The 23,792-nt window shown below is 46.7% G+C and overlaps 1 protein-coding gene across 1 annotated transcript in view; it reads right to left on the reverse strand.

Annotated features, from left to right (window-relative positions):
- The window catches only part of DNAH14 (dynein axonemal heavy chain 14), a 328,569-nt gene that overhangs the window by 13,257 nt on the left and 291,520 nt on the right, over positions 1-23,792 (reverse strand). The window contains exons 78-81 of the mRNA XM_040451938.1: positions 17,126-17,323; positions 15,680-15,876; positions 11,410-11,570; positions 9,946-10,142 (exon numbers count right to left, since the gene is read on the reverse strand). Coding sequence (XP_040307872.1) covers positions 9,946-10,142; positions 11,410-11,570; positions 15,680-15,876; positions 17,126-17,323 — 753 coding nt within the window. The remainder of the gene's footprint in view (positions 1-9,945; positions 10,143-11,409; positions 11,571-15,679; positions 15,877-17,125; positions 17,324-23,792) is intronic.

Consider the following 23,792-nt stretch of genomic DNA (forward strand, 5'->3'; position numbering starts at 1 on the left):
CACTCGGCACACGTGTAAATGACCCCTAAGCACTGAGAGTACAGTTTTGGAGTTAGAAATTAGTTTCAACAAGCAGGCAAGTGTGCAAAGACGTAATGCCTGAGTGGTGACGAGTGACCTGCATGAGGGGGTGTGTGTGTGGTTTTGTCATCGTCTTTGAGCTTCCTTCTGTCGACAAAGCTGTAGCTGTGGTTCATTCCCCTGCATGAGTGTATTGTCTGTTGTGTGAATACACCACGCATTTATCCATTCTGTTGTGGGTGACACGTTGGAACTGTTTGTGACTAACAACGATGTTCTGAATATCATCGTACGTGTCCCCTGATGCCCAGGTGCAAGGGTTTACGTACCTACGAAGTCGAGATCGGACTGTGTGCCACCTTGGGACTTAAAAACTCCTCGTTCACGAAACGGCAGAACAAGCTTCTCTCCCTCCTCTAAGATTGGGGAAGTTGTGCAGTTTTTTCCGACTGTTTTAGTGGCTGCTCTGCATACTTGACCTGCCCGAGTCTCCAGGTCATTGTTAAGTAGCCTCCTTGGTAACACGAGACCTGAAACCTCCATACGCTCCCCAGGCCTGGCTTAGACGTTCTTCTTCGTCCCTCCGCTTCATCTGGTCAACGTCCCGTCCCGCTCCAAAAGCCGGAGGCTAGCACGCTGCCTGGTCTTTGTCGGGATCCACTGACCACTTGCTTTCCTTCTGTCCCGTCTCAGACCTTTCAGTTGTTTCCCTTTCCCCTCTGCCTGAAGTATGTCAGTCAGCTCACATTATTAGCGTTTGCTAATGACGAATTCTGTTTTTCTCTCTTTTTGGCCTGTTTTATTTCATCCTCAATTTAGAAACAAGAGTTTCGTCTGCACAGCTTTAGTGTAACATTTCACCTCTCCCAACATATTGAAGATGCCATTCTCACGCCTTTGAATGTTCCTTTTCCTCTAGCTTCTTTAAGATTGTGCTTTGATTTTCTAGGGGACCTGATGGGCTCAGTCGGTTAAGCATCTGGCTTCGGCTCAGGTCATGATCTGGCAGTTCGTGAGTTCGAGTCCCACGTCAGGCTCTGTGCTGACAACTTGGAGCCTGGAGCCTGTTTCAGATTCTGCGTCTCCCTCTCTCTCTGCCCCTCCCCTGCTCACGCTCTCTGTCTCTCAAAAATACAGATGTTAAAAAAGATTTTCCTTTGATTTTCTGCAGTTCCATGAACGTGTATATATGTGCAAGTTTTTTTGTTTTAAGACTTTATCTTGCTGGGGATTGAATTTGTCCCATCTGTTAATTCTGGGAAACTCTCAGCCTTTATCCTGTCAATTACTGCCTCTGCTCTGTCCGCTCTCCTCTCCCTGAACTTCAGTTAAACTTGTGTCCGGCTTCTCACTTTGCCCTACGAATCCTAACGGCTCTTTCCTGTTTCCATCCTCAGTCTCTTTGGGCTGCATTCCCTTCTGTTCCATTCTCTGGCTTCCTGATTCTCTTTTCTGGTTCCGTTCAATCTCCTGCCACGCCTGCGAACGCTATCACATTCTATTTAATGAATGATTTTCATTTCTGGGTTCTTCTTCCAATCTGCTCTGCCATTTTCAGTAGTTCCTTGTTCTCCTAAAATATGTAGCTTGTTTAAATCTCTGTTCCTTTAAACACGGGAAGTATTTTGTCGTAATCTATATCTGATAATTCAAATGTCTGAAGTGTTAGGGTCAGTCTGTACTGTTTTATTATTTATTTATTATTTTTTAAATGTTTACTTAGGGAGAGACAGACAGAGACAGAGAGAGAGGGAGACATGGAATCCGAAGCAGGCCCCAGGCTCCCAGCTGTCAGCACAGAGACCGACGTGGGGCTCGAACCCACGAACCGTGAGATCATGACCTGAGCTGAAGCTGGACGCCTACCTGACCAAGCCGCCCAGGTCACCTGTGCTGTATTTTCGCTATGGTTCTCACTCACGGTCCTTGTGTTTATGTGTGTTTAACTATTTTTGACTGACTGTTCCTTGCAAAACACGTGTGCGACTCCCTGAGCCTTAGATAGAAGGTCTCTTCTCCCCGAGAGGCATTCTGGTTGCATTTCTACGTGCCCTTCACACTGGACTTGGGCTGCAGACTCTTTCAGGGGAGGACTTGGGAGTTTACCACGGCTCAGCGACAGGCTTTCTTATTTTACTGCCTGCTCCCTACTTATTTTTAACCCAGGGTTTTTGGTTGTTTTCATTTAGAAACTGGTACAAATAACCAAGCTTGCTTTACTGGAAAAAGTAGCTTATACTTTCTTTGGAAATATTTGAAATTTTATACTAATTAAAAGACGTGAGACTTCCGGGGCGGAAGATGGTGGAATAGGAGGACCCTACACTCCCCTCGTCCCACAGATACAACCAAGTTAACCCCCACATCGGTGTAAATAACTCAGAAAATCACGCGAAGACTGGCAGGACGTACTTGCCATGGCTCAGTAGAGAAGAGGCCACATCAAGAAGGGCCAGAAAGGAGACACAGTCCGAACAGACCTTTGGTGGGAGGCAGGGAGGAGGTGGGTGCAGAGGGGGAGAGGAGTGGACACACCAGGCACCAGGCACGATCTCAGCTCCTCCCCCCCCCCCGCGGCCAGGGAAGACAAATCCCTAGAACTGTGGCTTTGTGAGTTCTTACAACCAGTGGGGCTTAACCCCTGGAGCTTTAAAACTCAGCAGCTCAGCCCTGGGAGAGGCAGGAAGGCCAGAGGAAACTGAGTCCCCGCCCTTAAAGAGACAGAACCACAAATAGCCTGTGGAGATTCAGCGCAGAAGGGGCTGTTTGAGTACCCCTCCCCCGCCCCCGCTCCCCCAGCCCTGGGGGAGCTTTGTATGCTATTCACGGAGCCTGTCCTGGGGTGACAGAGGTCCTCTGGACACTTCTACACAACAGAGGAGGCGGCAAGCACCATCTCCCTCCCCCAACCTAGGTACACCTGTGGGAACCGGGTGCAGCTCCAACACTCCCACCTAGGATGCTAACAGTGTGCCCTGCCCCTGCACTCTTCTTCACTCGCCCCTCCAGCCAGTCCTCCGTGCAGGCCCCTCCCACGGCAGACTGTGCACCCCACATCCCCTGTTCTCCCGCGGATCAGCCTCCGACGTGCCCGCGGCAGGACTCCATCCAGAGTGGCGCCACGAGCCTGGCAGTGTGCGAGCGGCCCCGACGGGGGCCACACCACCCCACAGTGAGTCCTGCCCCGGGGAGAGGGGAAGATAAGGTACACGCCAGTCTGACTGTGTGGCCCCAGTGGTGGGCTGGGGGCGGACATCGGGTCTGATTGCGGCCCCGCCCACCAATGCAAGTTTCTCCGGACCACACAGGGGAAGTGCCCTGCAGTTTGGAGCTACCGCATCTCTAGCAAACTCCTGCTCTGATCCGCCGCGCCCCAGACCGGCCTGCTAACCGCACAGGGACCGGACCCTGCCCACAACAGGCAGAGCCACTGCACGGAAGGCGAACACGGTTCAGCCGCTGCAGTAGGACACCCCTGTAGCAACACACACGGGGACACCCCTGAAGTGCCATTTTCCCGTGAACAGGGGACACTGCACCGCGGGGCACGACAGGACCTCGTCTTCCTAAGGCCACTGCTTTAAGTGCGGGAGACGCAGCTGGCTTTGCTGACACAAACAGACACAGAGAGTTAGACAACATGAAGAGACAAAGGAATATGTCCCAAGTGAATGAACAGGACAAAAATCGCAGCAAGAGAACTAAATGAAATGGAGATGGAGTAATGAAATGAAATGAGTAATGGAGTAATATGCCTGGTAGAGAATTTAAAGTAATGGTCATAAATATACTCACTGGACTTGAGAAAGAGTGGGGGACCTCAGTGAGACCCTCAACACAGAGACAGAAAACATAAAAAAGAACCAATCAGTGACAAAGAACACAATAACTGATATTAAAAATACACGAGATGGAATAAATAGTAGAGTAGAGGAGGCGGAAGAACAGATCAGTGACCTGGAGGACAGACTAATGGAGAGAAATCAAGCTGAGTAGTTGAGAAAAAGAAAAAATGAGAACAAGTTAGGGGAACTCAGTGACACCATCAAGCCTAATAACATTTGCATTATTGGGGTCCTAGAAGGAGAAGAGAGAAAAGAGGACAGAAAATTTATTTGAAAAAAATGACAGCTGAAACCTTCCTGAATCTGGGGAAGGAAACAGAAGTCCAGATTCAGGAGGCACAGAGAGCCCCTAACAAAACCAAAGGAGGTCCACACCAAGGCACAGAAGAATTTAAATGGCAAGAAGCATGGATCAAGAGAGAGTTTTAAAAGCAGCAAGAGAAAAGAAAGCAGTTTCATACAAGGGAAATCCCATAAGGCAATCAGCTGCATTCTCAGCAGAAACTTTGCAGGCCGGAAGGGAGGGGCATGATATAATCAAAGTGCTGAAGGGAAAAGCCTGCGGCCAAGAATACTCTATCCAGCAAGGCTATCATTCAGAATAGAAGGATGGATAAGAGCTTCCCAAAGTTTAAAGGAGTCCATGACCACTAAGCCAGACCCACAAGAAACGATAAAGGGGACTCTGAGAGGCAAGGAAAGACCATAAGCAGGAATAAGAAAAGCAGGAATCACAAAAGCAGTAAGAATAAGTATATATATGTAAAAATCTGTCAAAGGATTCACAAAATTAAAGTATGTAAAGTATGATACCAGATACCTACACCATGGGGAAGAGTAAAAATTTAGTGCCTTTACAATGGGTTCAAACTCAAGCAACCATCAACTTAATATAGACTCCTATACACATAAGGCATTATATGCAAACCGAATGTTAACCACAAATCAAAAACTGGTAACAGATATGCAAAAAATAAAGAGAAAGGAATCCAAATATATCACTAAAGAAAGCAGCGGACTTCTCAAAAGAAAGGAACAGAGAAGAACTACGACCATAAAAGGAGTGACAAAATGGCAGTAAGTACATACATATCAATAATTACTTTGAATGTAAATGGACGCAATCCATTTTGCTCCAATCAAAAGACATAGGGTGACGTAATGGATAAAAAAGCAAGACCCATCTATATGCTGCCTACAAGAGACTCATTTCATTCCCAAAGACACCTGCAGGTTGAAAGTGAAGGGATGGAAAGCATTTATCACATAAATGGAAGTGAAAAGGAAGCCAGGGTAACAATTCTTATTGAACGAAATAGACTTTAAAACAAAGTCTGTAATAAGAGACAAAGAAGGACAGTATATAATAATAAAGGGGACAATCCTACAAGAAGATAGATATAACAATTGTAAATATTTATGCACCCAACATAGAACACCCCAATACATAAAGCAGCTAATAACATGAAGGATGCAATTGATAAGGATACAAAAATAGTGGGGACTTTAGCACCCTGCTTACATCAATGGACAGATCATGTAAACAGAAAATCAACAAGGAAACAGTGGCTTTGAATGACACACTGGGGCAGCTCATCTAACAGGTATATTCAGACATTCCATCCAAAATCAGCAGAATGCACATTGTTTTCAAGTACACATGAAACATTCTCCAGAACAGATCACATATCCAGCCACAAAACAAGTCTCAGCAAATTCCAAAGACTGAAGTCATAGCATGCATCTTGTCTAACCACAACTCTATGAAACCAAAAATCAACAAGAAAAAAATCTGGAAAGAACACAAATACATGGAGGTTAAATACATGCTACTAAACAATAAATGGATCAATTTGATCAAGAAATCAAAGAGGAAATAAAATAAAAAACACATGAGAAAATGAAAATGAAAATATAATGGTCCCAAATCTTTGGGATGCAGCAGAAGCTGTTTTAAGAGGGAAGTTTATAGCAACACAGGGCTACCACAAGAAGCAAGAAAAACTCAAACAACGTAACCTTACACCTAACGGAGCTAGAAAAAGAACAAATAAAACCAAAAAGGAAAGGAAAGGAAGGGAATTCGAGTAGAAATAAATGAAACAGAAATTTAAAACATAGAACAGGTCAATGAAACCAAGAGCTGGAGTTTTGAAAAGATCAACAATATTGATGAGCGTAGCCCAGGCTCCTCAAAAAGAAAAAAAAGAAAAAAAGAAACAGAGACTCAAATAACTAATCAAATCAGAAATGAAAGGGGGAAAAAAATAACTGACACCACAGAATAATAAAAAGATTATAGGAGAACAGTACGTAAAATGGTATGCCAACAAGTTGGGCAACCTAGAAGAATTGGATACATTCCTAGAAACATATACACTCCAAAAACTGAATCAGAAAGAAATAGAAAATTTGAACAGATCAATTACTAGCAATTAAATTGAATCAGTAATCAAAAAACTTCCAACAAACAAAAGTCCAGGACTAGACAGCTTCATAGGTAAATTCTACCAAACATTTAAATTTATTTTTATTTTTTTTAATGTTTATTCATTTTTGAGAGAGAGAGGGAGAGAGAGAGCGTGTGAGTAAGTGAGCATGAGCAGGGGAGGGGCAGAGAGAGAGGGAGACACAGAACCTGGGGCAGGCTCTAGGCTCCGAGCTGTCAGCACAGAGCCCGACATGGGGCTCGAACTCACAACCATGCGATCCTGACCTGAGCCGAAGTCAGTCACTTAACTTAGCCACCCAGGCGCGCCATTTAAGTTTTTTAAAATGTTTACTTATTTTTGAGAGACAAAGCATGAGTGGGGGAGGGATAGAGAGAAAGGGAGACACAGAATCCAAAGCAGGCCCCAGGCTCTGAGCTGTCACCACAGAGCCTGATGTGGGGCTCAAAGTCATGAACTACAAGATCGTGACCTAAGCTGAAGTCGGACGCTTAACATACTGAGCCACCCAGGCGCCCCTAATTCTACCAAACATTTAAAGAAGAGTTAATACCTGTTCTTCTCAAACTATTCCAAAAATAGAAGAGGAAGGAAAGCTTCCAAATTCATTCTATGGGGCCAGCATTACCCTGATACAGAAAACCAGAAAAAGACACTACAAAAAAAAAAGAACTCGGGCCAATATCCATGATGAACACAGATGTAAAATCCTGACCAAAGCACTAGCAAACCGAATTCAACAATGCAGTAAAAAAATTATCCACCACGATCAAGTGGGGTTTATCTCTGGGATGGAAGGGTGATTTAATATTTACAAATCAATCTACATGATACATCACATCAATAAGAGAAAGGATAAAAACCATATGATCCTTTCAATAGATGCAGAAACAGCATTTGACAAAGTACAACATCCATTCATGATAAAAACACTCAACAAAGTAGGTTTAGAGGGAAGGTATCTCAACATAATAAAGGGCATATATGAAAAACCCACAGCAAACATTGCTTCTTTCATGGGGAAAACAGAACTTTTCTCCTGAGATCAAGAACAAGACAAGGATGTCCACTCTCAGCACTTGTATTCAACATAGTATTGAAAGTCCACAGCAGTCAGACAAGAATGAAAGGCATCTAAATTGGTGAAGAAGAAGTAAAAATTTACTACTTATAGGTGACATGACACTGTAGATAGAAAACCCGAAAGATTCCACCAAAAAAATTCTACAACTAATACATGAATTCAGTAAAGTTGTAGGATACAAAATCAACATACAGAAATCCAGTGCATTTTTATACACCAATAATAAAGCAACAGAGAGAGAAATTAAGAAAACAGTCTCATTTGCAACTGCACCAAAAATAATGAAATATCTAGGAATAAACTTGACTAAAGAGTTTAGGACTGAAAGACCTATATTCTGGAAACTATAAAACACTGATGAAAGAAACTAAAGATGACACAAACAAATGGAAAGATATTCTATGCTCAGGGATTGGGAGATTAAATATTGTTAAAATATTTAACAATACTACCCAAAGCAATCTACATATTTAATGCAATCCCTATGAAAATACCAATAGCATTTTTCACACAACTAGAACAAGCGATCCTAAAATTTGTATGGAACCACAAAAGACTCCAAACAGCCAAAGAAATCTTGAAAAAGAAGACTAAAAGTGTAGGTGTCACAATCCCAGATTTCAAGACCTACAACAAAGTTGTAGTAATCAAAACAGGATGGTATTACAGACAAACAGACACACAGATCAACTGAACAGAATAGAGAGCCCAGAAGTGAAACCACGATTATATGGTCAATTAATCTTCAACAAAAGAGAAAGAATATGCAATGGGACAAAGACAGTCTCTTCAACAAATGGTGCTGGGAAAATTGGACAGTTACAAGCAAAAGAATAAAACTGAACCACTTTCTTACACCACGCACAAAAATGACAGTCAAAATAGATTAAAGACCCAAATGTGAGACCTGAAACCATAAAATCCTCGAAGACAGCACAGACAGTAATGCCTCTGACATTGGCTGTAGCAATGTTTTTCTAGACATGTCTCCTGGGAAAAGGGAAACAAAAGAAAAATAAACTATTGGGACTGAATCAAAATAAAAAGCTTCTGTACAGCAAAGGAAACAATCAACGAGACTAAAAGACAACTACTGAATGTGAGAAGATACTTGCAAATGACAGATCTGATAAAAGGTTAGTACCCAAAATATATAAGGAACTTCTACAACTCAACACCAAAAAATAACCCAATTTAAAAATGGGCAGAAAACACGAACGGACATTTTCCGAAAGAAGACATCCAGATGGCCAACAGACACATGAAGAGATGCTCAGTGTCACTCATCATCCAGGAAATGCAAATCAGAACCACGATGAGATACCACCTCACACCTGTCAGAATGGCTCAAGTCAACAACATAAGAAACAACAAATATTGACCAAGATGTGGAGAAAGGGGAACACTCTTGCATTATTGGTGGGAATGCACACTGGTGCAGCCACTTGGAAAACAGTATGAAGTTTCCTCAAAGCATTCAAAATAGAGTCACCATATGATCAGTAATTCCACTACTGGGTATTTACCCAAAGAAACCAAAAACACTAATTCGAAAAGATACGTGCACCCTGATGTTTACTGCAGCACTATTTACGGTAGCCAAGGGTGGAGACAACCCAAGTCCATCGATAGACGAGTGGACGGACAACGAGGCATACGAACGCGACGGCATAGCAGTCCTCCATAGCAGAGAATGAAATCCTGCCATTTGCTACAACGTGGATGGGTCTAGAGGGTATCATGCTAAGCGAAAGAACAGACGGAGAAAGGCAAATACCATATGGTTTCACTCAAATGTGGAATTTAAGAAACAAAGCAAAAAAAGAGACAAATCAAAAAACAGACTCTTAACTTACAGAGAACACACTGCTGGTCACCAGAGGGGAGGTGGCGGGGGGGGGGGGATGGGTGAAATAGGTGATGGTGATAAATTAAGGGGCACCCTTGTCGTGATGAGCACAGAGTAGTGAATACGCGTGTTCAATCACTGTCCTGTACACCTGAAGCTAATCTAACCCTGTAGGTCAGTTATAACGGAATAAAAACTTAAAAAGACATGAATGTGATAAAAAAAAAAAAATCAAAACCGTACAGTAAGATACAAGGATACGTAAAATGTAAAGTTAAAGCCTCTTTCCCACCCACAAGACCCTCCAGTCTCCCTCATTTAAGGCCACCACTGGGAAGAGTTGTTTGTGCATTTTCTTCCAAGACTTTCGGTTGGGGGTTCTTGAATCAATCTAAAGCATAGATGCGTTTTTATAAGCATATGTATGCACACATTAGTATATAGGTTTTTATAATCTCTAAAAATGACATCATTTTCTGAAACTTAAAATTAACAGCACGTCTTAAATTTATCTGAGTGGAATGGCCAGATTGCCCTCTAAGAGGTTTTATTAATACATGCTCACACCCAACGTACATCAGCATCTTTCAATAATACTTAATACTTCATCAGGTGCCACAGTGAACGCCCCCCGCCCCCTGCCCGCACCCCACGCTTACGGCTCAGCAGTTAACGGGGTAGCGTGACGGCTCTCACCTGCCACAGCGTAGGCACTCTTCCATTGAGAAAAGACTCATACATTTCCTCCAGTTCTTGGGTGAGGATGGTTTTTCCTTTTATTGCAAGTTGAAGGCCTTTCAAAGATTCATGCACAACAAATAAGAACTTATCAAATCGTTCGATTTCTTGGCTCAGAAAGGTTAGCAGGACACAGTGGATGAGGGGATCATAGCCTGGATCGAGAAAGACAGAACATTAGGTTATTTTTCAGATAAAAGGAGAAACACAGGCTTTGGAAATGGAAGGAACTTCATGTGTCAAGACCAGGGGTCGCAACACACTTTCTGCAGAAAATCAGGAATGACTTCAGGCTCCGTGGCCACCCCGTCTGTGTCACGACTGCTGGGCTCTGCTTCCGTGGTGCGAACGCAGGCGCAGACGCACAAAACCGATAAGCTTGGCCGTTTGCCAATAAAGTTTTATTTGTGCAGCAGCCCTCGCGTTCATATTTCATAGATTTATGGGTCCTAAAATACTCTTTTGGTTTTTTCCAACCAGTAAAGAATGTGAGACGCCTTTTAGCTTTCAGGCTGCACAGGAATGAACGGTGGCTGGACCTGGCCACAGCCCTAGGGTGCTGACCGTGGTTCCGACTCCACAACAGCACCGATGTCACAGACTACCGCTCAGCATTGGGTTCCCGACGAACTTTCTTTAAAGGGGTAAGGTATAGGGGCGCCTGGGTGGCCCAGCTGGTTGAGCGTCTGACTGGCTCAGGTCATGATCTCGCGGTTTGGGGGGGGGGGGTCAAGCCTGACCTCGGGGTCTGTGCCGGTTGTGGGGTCAAGCCTGGCATCGGGCTCTGTGCCGTCGGCTCAGAGCCCGCTTCAGATCCTCTGTCCCCGTCTCTCTGTCCCTCCCCTACTTGTGTTCTCCCCCAAATAAATAAATATTTAAAAAATTTTCAAAAATAAACGGTTGAGATGTGGATGTTGAGAAGTTAACTGGGTCATTTGCCATGGCCCGGACGCTGGCCCCCGGGGCTGGGTGCCCTGTCACCCCTGGGCCTGCCCCCTTTCCAGAGCCCTCAGAGCGGGGGCCGCCGGTCAGAGGGTCCACGTTCCTCGTGCTCCACAGGCAGGTCGCGGGGGGGCAGGGACGACCCCCCCCCAGCTGCTCTATAACCTCAGGCAGGGCGGCTCCTTCCTGCTTTGCTACAAGCATATTTCTTCACTTTTAGTCTCCCAGCCACCCACCCCCTACCCCCCTGCCCCAACAAAACCAGAAAGGAAGACAAAGCTACAGCACCCTTTCCTTCTCTGCCCCAAGCTTGGAGAGGGGGAGGGGGTGGTCTCTCAGCTTGGAGAGTGGGAAGGGGGGGCGTAGAGACCGCACTGCCTACCTCACTCGGCCTGGCTGCTTCTGTGGGGTCTTGGGGGACCCCCACCCCTTCCCCTTGGGGCCAGAGTCCTTCCCCGAGGACGCACGTCCTGTGCCTACCTTGGATGCTCTTACAGAGAGACTCCCAGAGGGGGCTGGACATGATGCACTTCAAGGTGCTGGGTGTTCCAGCACATTCTTCCTTCTCCACAGACCTCGGCAGCCGCTGTAGCAGGTCAGACAGGATTTCCATCAGCAGTTCGTCGTTACTCTGCTCAGGACTACAAAGGACACGGAGAGATGCGGATCTGTGTGACCCAGGACAGCCCGCTGTTCAGGCCCGGGCCAAGCTGCTTCACAGCCGCACGCGACTAGGCACACGACGGAGTCCGTGCATCTTACAGATGAAGCGGCCGGCCGTGGAGCCGGCGCGGGGCTCGACCTCATCAACCATGAGATCACGACCCGAGCTGAAATCAACGGTTGGGATAAAACTGGTCCCTTGCCCTGCTTCCCGAGAAATTTTTATTTTATTTTATTTATAATTTAACCTTTTTTTTTTATTCTAGTAGGCTCCACAAGGAGGGTGGAGCCCAATGCGGGACTTGAACCCACGACCCTGAGATCAAGAGTCAGACACTTAAGGGGCACCAGGGTGGCTCAGTTGGTTAAGCGTCCAGCTTCAGCTCAGGTCATGATCTCATAGTCTGTGGGTTTGAGCCCCGTGTCAGGCTCTGTGCTGACAGCTCGGAGCCTGGAGCCTGCTTCGGATTCTGTGTCTCCCTCTCTCTCTGCCCCTCCCCTGCTCATGCTCTGTCTCTCTCTCTCAAAAATAAACATTAAAAAAAAAAAAAAAAGACACTTAACTGACTGAGCCACCTAGGCGCCCCCTGCACTTTAGACGTTTACAAGAAAATATGTATTTTTAAAGGGTTCTTAAGATTTCTTTGTTGACAATTCATCGTCGGAACGCATCTGCGTGAAGTGTCAATACCGAAATGAAGGCGCAGGTGGCAACCTGACAGCGTGTGCTTGTCACCAACCGCGTGTCAGATTCCTCGGGGACGCTGGGCGGCCCGTGGGGGCACAGGCCTGGACCAGGCGGGGCAGAGCGCGAAAGCTGGACGAGCTCTAAGCACTAACGCTCCCCTGAGCGCGTGCTGTTACTCTAACTGCTGGCAGGGGCTGGTTTCAGCCGTCACCCAGGTCTCACACAGCCAGGGTGTTGTCCTGCACGGTGAGCGACAGCCTGGAAGCCACAGCCACGCTCAGTGCACTGCTTCTGTGTCCGCTCACCCCTCACGCCAAGTAGGAGGTTTTCCCATTTTGTTTTCACACTTAGGCGGTGACTTTAAAGCAAGGTTACTCAGTGGCATTCGTCCAAGGTGGCTTCTGATGATTCAAAAGACTTCAAAAAGCACACATCTTCAAAGGGCAACTACCCCTGAGGGCGTTAAGTCAAATGGGACGGATCTTTTAGATCTAGTCATGCAGAGAAGTTTCTAGTATGTTTTGAGCACAGGCAGCATAATGGCAGCCATCCCAGCCTCCCAGAATGCCCGAGGGGCACGGATAAACACACTCAACATGCTTGCGAACAGCAGCCCCATAACCCATTTCTTACTGGCGAATTTGTTGAAGGCGGGAGGCACAGCCGTCAGTATTTATGAGCGCAGGACGCGCAGGGAATTGAACCTGATATTCTGGGGGCGCACGGGAAGACTTCCAAGTAGCCACTCCTCTCTCGCTGTGTGTGCAGCTTTCCTGCACGTAGAAGGTAGGATGCGTTCACTCCGTCGGTGGGGGGAGGGCTCGGTTACACCTGTTTTGTGTCAGTGCAATGACCTTGGAAGAGAGCACCAGATGGTCAGCCAAAGCCACAGTGAGGATCCAATCAGATACCATTTTAATATGAGTTTCGTGGTCCAGAGACAGGAAGGGGCGCCTGGGTGGCACGGTCGCCTGAGTGTCCGACTCTTGGTTTCAGCTCGGGTCATGATCTCACAGTTTTATGGGTTCGAGCCCTGCGTTGGGCTCTGTGCTGACAGCGTGGAGCCTGCTTGGGAGTGTCTCTCTCTCTCTCTCTCTCTCTCTCTCTCTCTGCTCCTCCCCTTCTCATTCGGTTTCTGTCTCTCTCAAGAAAAACAACAACTAAACAACAACAAAGAGACGAGAAGACCAAAGTGTACAGAGTTCCAATAGGTTCAGAGGTTTTAGAACTGAGTGGAAAAAAAATATAAAAAAGACATGTGTATCTGAGGAGCCTGTTAGGAGGTGGAGGAGGGAGACGTGTCCTCCAGACTAAGAGGACCACTTACAGTTTTACTCGGGGGAACTTACCATCGGGGGCGCCTGTGCGCAGAAGGTCCTGGCCGCACACGCCCATCCCCCACAAAGCCCGAGCCGCAGCCCAGCTTTTATAGAGCCAGACGCCTTGTGGTGACGTCACAGGGGGATTACCTAGAGCGGGGCCACCCGTGCACCCCCGGCAAGGACAAGACTGAGGACTCAGGTGGTCAGGTCCGCTGGCGCTCCTGCAGAGCACGAGGGCCCTAAACCCGATCTGTGAGCCCACAGACTAACAGCCTAGGGGAACGTGGACTCGGATCCTGGGGACGTGGGCAACGTCACCATCACCGGGGGTTGGAGTTGCGATGACTTTAACGACGAGTATAATCGGGGTTCAAGGCATCCGATGCGTGTTCCCAACAAGAATCCGCTCGTGTTGTGGTTTAACTTTCGGTTTCAGTTTATTTACTTGTTTTCCCCCCAACCTGAAGCACACCAAGAAGGCAAAACTCCCACGTCACGCACAGTGGCGCCACTGGTCCCGGGGAAGACTGAGAAGTTGCTGTAGACAGGATTAACAGAATCAAAACCACAGTGACGGTACTTTCGTGGTGAGGAATCTGTACCTGTTGGGATTTTCAGTATTTATGATATTTAAGAGATTTGGGGCTCTTAACACCTGAAGGTCAGCTCTGGGACTCTTATTTACAACAGGAAGTGGGGAAATTGGTTTCAGTTTATGATTTTGAGTTGAAATTCAGCTAAGTTGATATATTTGAAGACATAAGAGAATTTAAGATCCCACGTATTTGTTTAATTATTAGATTTATAAGAATTGTTGCAAGATTTGAAGAAGGTTTGGCGGTGAGGTAGCTGAAGTACATTAACTCTGTAATGAATATTATTATACTTGAAAGCGTTTACGTCAGTAGATAACCAAACGCTATTCAAAGACCTTTTAAAAATTATTGTTAAAATCTGTAAGACTTACACATTGAAAAATTAGATTTTTAAGCTGCCCTTAAAAGCTGAGGAACTCGTATTCTGAGAACAGCCCCACAGGTAGGCACAGTTATTATCTCAGATGCGAACGTGATGAACTTGAAGACTTAAGTGACGTCCCCAAGTCTGCAAAGTCAGGTGGTGGAACTGGGATTTGAACTCAGCGAGGGAAGAGGGAGGCGAGGCCTGCGTGGGCCACCTGCGTCCTCAGCGGTGTGAACGAGCACCCGAGAGGACGTCTGGGAACCTCAGGAACACACTTTGCTGGGGAGGCAGTGAGGCCACTGAGCTCACACCACGTAGCTGTGGCCTTGACAAACGTGACCTTGTCTTCTAGTTACAGGCTGCGGAGGCTTAAGAATTTGGGTTACGTCTGTTATAGCTTTTTAATGTTTGTTTATTTTTGAGAGAGAGAGAGAGAGAGACAGAGCATGAGCAGGGGAGGGGCAGAGAGAGAGGGAGACACAGAATCCGAAGTGCAGAGCCTGATGTGGGGCTTGAACGCACGAGCCGTGAGATCATGACCTGAGCCGAAGTGGGGCACTTCACCGACTGAGCCACCCAGGCGCCCCCATCTGTTACAGCTTTTAAAGCTCACAATGGCCTTGACGGGGAAACAGGCATTCTATGTTTATGGATAAGCAGAGTAAGGGTGTTGAGGCCCTGTGACTGTGGTATCGTTGGCCCTCTTCATCATACTGTCCTCTTACACTTTCGTTTCTGTTCAGATTGTTTTGTATTTTGCACTTTAAAGTTTACTTTGAGAGAGGGAGAGAGAGAGAGCCTGCGCATGCATGAGTGGGGGAGGGGCAGAGAGAGAGAGACAGAGAGAGAATCCCAGGCAGGCTCCACGCTGTCACCACAGAGCCCCACAAGGGGCTCGATCTCACGAAACGCGAAATCATGACTTGAGCCAAAACCAAGAACTGGATGCTTAACCAACTGAGCCGCCTGGGCACCCCCAGTATATCTTAGACTTATTTGTCTGCAAGTTCCGCACTGTAGCTTTTCAAATTCCTAAATATTCACTTAACACTTAATTATTTAATATGAATATTTAATAATTCCCGACTAACGACTGTTGCCAGTGAGTTCTTACCGGACCGCGAGATCGGCGCTGGTCCCGGGTTGCATGGTAATGAGACTGTCCACAAGGTGCCGGCCCTGGATCTCTCTGCCACCCCTTATGGCCTCTGGGTGCAGCCCCAAGAGCCCAGGCGTGTCGTCGTCAGGTAAGGACTGGACGATGTGTACGTAATCCCTCAAGCTCGCGGATTTCGGCACTGGCTGATGTATCTGAACATTTAACCACTTGTTAGTTTTTGTCCAGAGCGATACCTACTTTCCGTAATGCGTGTGGATACTTCTTCCCATAAAATTTATACCATATATAAATATATAAATACCATACGTAAATTATATAAAATTCCCATAACATTTACACAGAAGGCTCCCCTTACTTCTGGGTGGCATATTCCAGACACTCCTGTCAAAAGCTACCTTTGGGACGACTGCGTTTGTAAAGTGTGGCTCTGGGATACGCACAGTAACTTTCTTGCTGGGAAGAGAGAAGAAGGGAAACCACTTTGGTTCTGACTACCTGTTGCCTCAGTGACCCATACCCACAGATAACGGACACAATCCAGCCTTAACAAACTGCCTTTCTTTGGTGAAGCTGTCGAAGGAATGTGACAACGATGTTAAGACTCCGTCTGAACACTTGGCGGGGGGGGGGGGAGCAAAATGGGCGACGGTGGTCAAAAGATATGAAATCCCAGTTATGAAATGCATAATACATTTGTTTTAATTGAGAAGCTACTTAATGGTGTGGGAGAGCTCTTCATGCTGGTCACCAGCTTGCTCTTCCTGCGATTAGCTGTGTGGCTAAGTTCCCCTCTGGAAGGCTGACTCTCGTGTCACATCCCCTGGGGAGAAAACGGGCCTTCTAGAACCCATGAGGTGATAATGACGAACAGGACTATGCTGGATAAAGAGACGCCCACAGCTTCTTGGACGCGATCCCTTTGAAACATGGAGCCCAATTCTCTCCCTGCACGGAGGCTGACCTAATGGTCTGCTTCTTGGATAAGCGAGGGGACAGAGGTCAGACCCTGGTCTTTCTGGCCTTGAGAGGATGCATGGGACGATGAACTGTCAGCTGACATGGTAAATGGTGACTTGTTTTTACACTGCTGGCAGTTAATAAGAGCCATTAAAAGTGACCATGAATGGGGCGCCTGGGTGGCGCAGTCGGTGAAGCGGCCGACTTCAGCCAGGTCACGATCTCGCGGTCCGTGAGTTCGAGCCCCGCGTCAGGCTCTGGGCTGATGGCTCAGAGCCTGGAGCCTGTTTCCGATTCTGTGTCTCCCTCTCTCTCTGCCCCTCCCCCGTTCATGCTCTGTCTCTCTCTGTTCCAAAAATAAATAAACGTTGAAAAAAAAAATTAAAAAAAAAAAGTGACCATGAAAATCCATTTAAATGCGGGTTTTAGATAACGCAACTACATTTCAGTGATCAAGTACTGTAAGTAAATGCCTGTTCCCACCTCATCGCTGGAGAAACTGAAGTCATCTTTCAGCACTTCCGGGTTACAGAATTTGTGCAGAAGGGTGTTTAGACACCGCCTGTCCCAGGTGTCCGTCACCCGGCCGCCGTAAGTCACTTCCCCAATGAGGTAGTGCAGTTTCTGCCACGAAATACCAGTCTGTGCATTCAGGGAGTCCTCCAGCACCTTTACGGCAACCTGTAGAAAATCCACTAGTCTTTACTATCTCAGAACGTGTTTGCAGCCCACTTTGATGTTTGCACGTAAAATCAACAACTCGCAACAGCTACCTGTATTTTCTCTTTAAAAATACCGTTGACCCTTGCACAACCGTGGGTTTGACGTATGTGGGTCCCCATATATGTGAATTTTTCACCGTTCCCGTAAATGGATTTTCTGTTCCTTGTGATTTTCTTAGTAATGCTTTCTTTCCTCGAGCTGCCTTTATTGTAAGAATACAGCATACGATACATATAACACACAAAATACGTATTAATTGACTGTTGGCGTTATGGGTAAGGCTTTCAGTCAACAGTAGGCTATTAATAAAGCTTTGGGGCATCAGAAGTGATACGTGGATTTTTAACCACACAGGGGTCGGTGCCCCTAACCCCCGCCTTGTTCAAGGGTCAGTTGTACGTGGAAATAGCAAGAGGGTTAAAAATATCAGGATATACATTTTCATCCATTAATTCTTTTTTGTTATTGAACATCGAATTACTAAATTAAAATTATTACTATTATTTGGAACAGACACCACAAGCTGTTCGGAAGGCACAACGGGGTAAGCAAGGGGACGTGAGTCTTTGGAGACCCCTGCTCTTCCAGTCAGACCCCTCCCGGAGGGCCCGCTGGCTTTGGGAGGTTTCTTGGGCCCCTTTACACAGATGTTCTCTGAACTCCCTGCACCGAGTGGATCTCATTCCTGCTTCTCTCTCCGACCCCCCTCCCCACCTCTCTACTTCAACTGCCAGCTCTCTTCCCCTCCCTCCCTCCCTCCCTTTCATCTTTGTTTCCTGTTTTCCTTCCAAAAATGCTAGTCCAGAGTCGCCTGGGTGGCTCAGTCCATTGAGCGACCGACTTGGGCTCAGGTCATGATCTTGCAGCTCGTGAGTTCGAGCCCCACGTCAGGCTCTGTGCTGACAGCTCAGTTGTCCTGCAACTGGACGATGTAGCTTGTTACGTGCACTTTTCTTTTTATTCCCTCATCCTTAATACGGATTAATATGATCTGACATCATTAATGTGGATTATGTCATTTTCTCATTGCGTTGACCAGAGCTTTTGAGGCGATGCTGAACGTTAATGGTGTAATCAGCATCCCTGTTTGATTCTTTTTGGTTTTTTGTTTGTTTGTTTTTTTTGATTCTTGATGTTAATAAAAACAACTTCAGTGTTGGCTATTTAAAATGATATTTGCTATAGTTTTTTGGTAGTCTTTCCCATATTTAAGTAGTCCCTTATAATCCCTATATATTTTTGAGTTCTTATCAGGAATGGTGTCTGAATTCATAATGAGAGACTTCTTTTTTTATTTATGGTATTTATTAGTATTATATTTATATTGATATTATGTAGATATATACATTAATATTAATGTACCAAACTCAAATGAACCAACAGTTGGTCTTAAGACAGAGAAATAAACAAGTAATTCTTTGAGTTGTAATTGTATACCAAGAATGGGTCACAAACGCTACGTGATGAAAAGGCATGTCGTACCACCAGTCAGGGCGCAGGTAGCTATATATCAAATAGCCAACAGCAGCCAAATGACAGCCACGGAAGTTCCCGGGTTGCTAGAAGCCAACAGACCATATTGTGAGGGACCACTGAAGTCTTGGAAAGCTGTGGAGAACAATAACACACCCACAAACCTCTCCCTGAGGGAACGAGCAGGGTTTCATGTGGTGCTCTACACAGGGCACCAACAATGTCTTTGTTAAACTGTGCAGGTGTCTTCGTATGGTACACAACGCAGCCACCGATGGATGAACTACTGACAGAAGCTTGCCCATAATGTACCTTTCGTCATGCATGTTTCATCCCGCTGATGAGCAACTCGAACATACTGCTTTTGAAGTTTCTTCTGCCTGCCTTTTGTGGGTAGGCAAAAATTGATGTCATGTGAAAAATTAAGCAACTTGACACTGTCCTGCCTTTCGAAGCCAGATTTTTTTCCTAATTGTTTTTTTTTTAGATTAAATATAATGTATTGTCCAATTGGCTTCCATGCAACACCCAGCGCTCATCCCAACGGGTGCCCTCCTCTATGCCCATCACCCACTTTCCCCTCTCCCCTACCCCCCATCAACCCTCAGTTTGTTCTCAGAGTCTCTTGTGGTTCGCCTCCCTCCCTCCCTCTCTGTAACTTTTTTTTTTTTTTTACCCTTCCCCTCCCCCATGGTCTTAAGTTTCTGAGGATCCACATATGAGTGAAAACATATGGTATCTTTCTCTGCCTGACTTATTTCACTCAGCATAATACCCTCCAGTTCCATCCACGTTGCTGCAAATGGCAGGATTTCATTCTTTCTCATTGCCGAGTAGTATTCCATTGTATATATAAACCATAACTTCTTTATCCGTTCATCGGTTGATGGACATTTAGGCTCTTTCCATAATTTGGCTACCATTGAAAGTGCTGCTATAAACATTGGGGTACGAGTGCCCCTATGCATCAGTACTCCTGTATCCCTTGGGTAGACTCCTAGCAGTGCTATTGCTGGGTCTTAGGGTATTTCTATTTTTAATTTTTTGAGGAAGCTCCACACTGTTTTCCAGAGCGGCTGTACCAGTTTGCATTCCCACCAACAGTGCAAGAGGGTTCCCCTTTCTCCACATCCTCGCCAGCATCTGTAGTCTCCCGATTTGTAGATTTTAGCCACTCTGACTGGCGTGAGGTGGTATCTCGGTGTGGTTCTGATTTGTATTTCCCTGATGATGAGTGACATTGAACATTGTTTCATGTGTCTGTTGGCCATCGGGATGTCTTCTTTGGAAAAGTGTCTATTCATGTCTTCTGCCCATTTCTTCACTGGATTATTTGTTTTTCAGGTGTGGAGTTTGGTGAGTTCTTTACAGATTTTGGATACTAGCCCTTTATCCGATATGTCATTTGCAAATCTCTTTCCCCATTCCTTCGGTTGCCTCTTAGTTTTGTTGATTGTTTCCTCTGCGGTGCAGAAGCTTTCTATCTTGATGAGGTCCCAATAGTTCATTTTTGCTTTTAATTCCCTTGCCTTTGGAGATGTGTTGAGTAAGAAATTGCTGCGGCTGAGGTCAGAGAGGTTTTTTCCTGCTTTCTCCTCTAGGGTTTTGATGGCTTCCTGAATGGGAGGCTTTTCTGCATCTACTGATGTGATCATGGAAAGCGAGTTATAGATTTCCAGCTATCGAGCCTTTCTTGCGTTCTTGGACTCAGCCCTAGGGGGTCATAGTGCGTTATGCTTTTGATTCATTGCTGAAGCTTATCAATAATTTATACAGAATTTTTTACATCAGGTCCTAAGTACAACTAGCCTGTATTCTTACATATATTATTTTTACCAGGTATTCACATTACTATTATGGTTTCATAGAATGGATTGGGGAAATTGCCATCTTTTTCTAAGGCTTGGAATAGCTTAAATAATATCAATGTCCGTGTCTTAAGGTCCAGAGTGAACTCAGCTGTGAAACCATTTCATCCCGGTGTTTATCTGCAGTGTCTTATAGCAGTTGGTCCACTCAGAACTTTCATATTTTTGGAGTCAATTTTGAGAATTCGTATTTTCCCAGAAATCATTGGATCCATATAGACTTTCAAACTTTGTCTTATCAAAAACCAATTTTTGGATTTATTTTTCCGTTCTACTATTTTTTGTGTATTATTTTATCACTATTAAAATTAGATTCATTTGTCCCTTTTGTTGTTTTTTCTAATTTCTTAAGATGACTATGAATTTCCTGCACTTCCTCTTTAATGATGAGGATATTTAAGGCCATAGTTTATTCCTTTCTGAGCATATTTTATACTGTCATAGTTTCAGTGTGAAGTATCTCATTTCCTTTGTGTTTGAGATATCTTGTGATTTTCCTTTGAACATCCTCTTCGATAAAAGACTTCTGAACTCCAGGCATGTTTCTTAATTTCCACCTTAAGATCTTTGGGGTCGAATTTTTATTACTTATTAGATTACGATCCGAGAATGCGGCCCACACAGTAATTAAAGATTTTATTCCGTGGCCGTGCTCCTGGCTGAACTTTCTACGAGTTCCTTGGATGTATGAAGGAAAACGTGTGCTGCCTACGAGAGGGATGTTGGGTTCTACAAAACTCTTCTTAATCGAATTTGTTGCTTACGTTATTCTATTATCTGTCTTACTCTTGCTTATGGGGGCGCCCTAATTCCGAAAGGGGATTTGAAATCCCCCCTAGTGGTGACGCAGGAGCACACACCCGTAGCACGCACAGGCATGTACGCGTCCCCACGCACCCACACGCACGTTTGTGCACACGTGCTACCGTAGGCTACGCTCTGCCACGTGTCGGGACCGGAGCGTGTGACAGACTCCGAAGCCAGGCCGCCTGTGTCCGAATCCCGTCCGTTCCCGCAGCTCCCTCAGCCTCAAATGCGGGAGGACGGCCCTCTTCCCGGGGCCGACGTGAGGCTCAAGTTCATCAGTCCCCAGAACACTCTCCGCAGAAGTTACGTTTTCACGCCGCCGTTTCCTCACAAGTGTCCCCTTCCTGCTCCTTTGGTGCTTTTTCAGATTCAGTCCCGTCTTGTCTGATGGTAGCGTTGCCATTCCTGCTTTCTCGCTGCTTCTACTTTCTTGGCAGTTTTGAACTGTCTTCCATCACATGAGTGTTCTTCGTATAGATGGCACGTGCCTCCTAGAGAGGGAACGTGGCCGCTCACGTTTCAGACACAGCCTGAGAGGATGCCCTCCGTATTACTTCGCTACGGTTCATGTACTTTGCGGTTTCTCTCCCTCCTCATTCCGACAGTCGGTCCAATGGCTTTTCCTCTCCCTCCTTTGCGGATTTAGACACAGGCAGCCCTTCCGTTCCTTCAAGTCTTACTAACGTTTCTTTTCTCAGGCGACGAGAAGCCGGCAGTTCCTTCCCCGCCCCCAGCGGGAGCACCCACTTCTTCCTCTGCCCGCCCGGCCTCCCCCTCCTGTCCTCGCGGGACCCCGGTGCACACGTGCCCCTTCTGCCCGACCTCTGGGTTCCGCTGACAGAGGCTAGTGTTTTTAGCCTAAGACGATTATGGGACTTTTCTTGTAGCGGGAGCCTTCCTTTTAAATCATCCGTGTTAGCACTTAGACCACTGGCGCTCAACGGTTCATTATTGTCTGTTTACATTTAACAGTGCGGCCAGGCCACAGATTTCCTGCTCTCCACACTCCCCACTCGGCCACTTCCCTGCATTGTGTCTCCGCCTCGGCCCTGATGCGGTCGCACACAGCTGCTACCGAGTTTGCAAGGACGAGAGCCAGAGCCAGGCTGGGCTGTGCAGGAACCCCTCCCCGCACCCCCCCCCCCCCGGCGGGAACCCCCTCGCGGGGCCCCCCCCCCCCCCCGCCGCAGGACTTCCCTTTGTGCGGGACCCCATGCAGGAATCACCCCGCACTGCGGGACCCCCACACAGCCTTCTCCGGGCCGGCGTGCCTGCTCCCCCACTGCCTTCTGGAGGGACCCCTGACCAGCCTAGCGCCACCAGGGGTCGTCACAGCTCGTGCCAGCTCCGTGAGCGTTCTCAGTCCGCAGACTCCCATCTGTTGTCCATCTGTTGTCGTCAGTCGGGGGGGGGGGGGGGGGGAAGTAAAACCGCTTTCTTCCTACTTTGTTTTTCTCCATCTTCTCGGCCGGAATCCCTGTCGTTTGAAGGTGAGGTTACTCTTCAGACATCTTAATTGTCCCTCGTGATCTCCGTCGTTTTGTCATTTCCTTCTCGTGCTCGGGGTGTTCCTTCTATCTGATCTTTCCGGCCGTTGACTCGACTTTGCACCACCACCACTGCCCCCCCCCCCCCCCCCCCCCCCCCCCCGTCTCATTTCGCGTTTAGCTCATAAGTCTCGGTGCGCGGCGTCTGCTGACGACGGTGTGCGGGGCCTGGGCACCGATGCGCCTCTGGCCTGCCCCTGCAAACCGGGGCCAAGCGCCCCGACCCCCGCCCTGTTATTTTGTGATAACGAATAACCTTTGGAGGTTATGCAAATCATAACCAGAGCTGTTAGGACGAAAGTAAAAACTCCAGAACGGGGGAGGAGGTCGAAGGGCGAGCACACGTCTGTTCCACGTCACGCGGGGGCAGCATCCGGCGCTCTTTCACGGACGCTCAAGTGCTCCAGGAGCACCCACTTGTGTTCTGACGTGCTATTGGTCAGAGCACCCAGAGTTCTGTCCGAGTCCAGTTTACAGAAAGCCGACGGCCTGCACGTGCTTCCTTCTGAGAAGAACGCGGACGACTTCTGTCCCTCAGACACACAAACGGTGTCTGGCTCGTCAAGAAAATTACAGACCAAAGGCACAGTTTTATTGCCCGTAGGGCATTTATCAGTTCGGGATGCGACTTGGCAATCGTATTTCATGCCTCTCTCTCTCTCTATTTCCAGAAACTTCTTTCCTATATTTTTAGAAGTCAGTTTTACCATCTTGCTGCCTCTTCCGTCAAGA

This window comes from Herpailurus yagouaroundi, unplaced genomic scaffold (assembly GCF_014898765.1).
Source record: "Herpailurus yagouaroundi ecotype Mexico unplaced genomic scaffold, PumYag 205, whole genome shotgun sequence".
In the NCBI taxonomy this organism is placed as follows: Eukaryota; Metazoa; Chordata; class Mammalia; order Carnivora; family Felidae; genus Herpailurus; species Herpailurus yagouaroundi.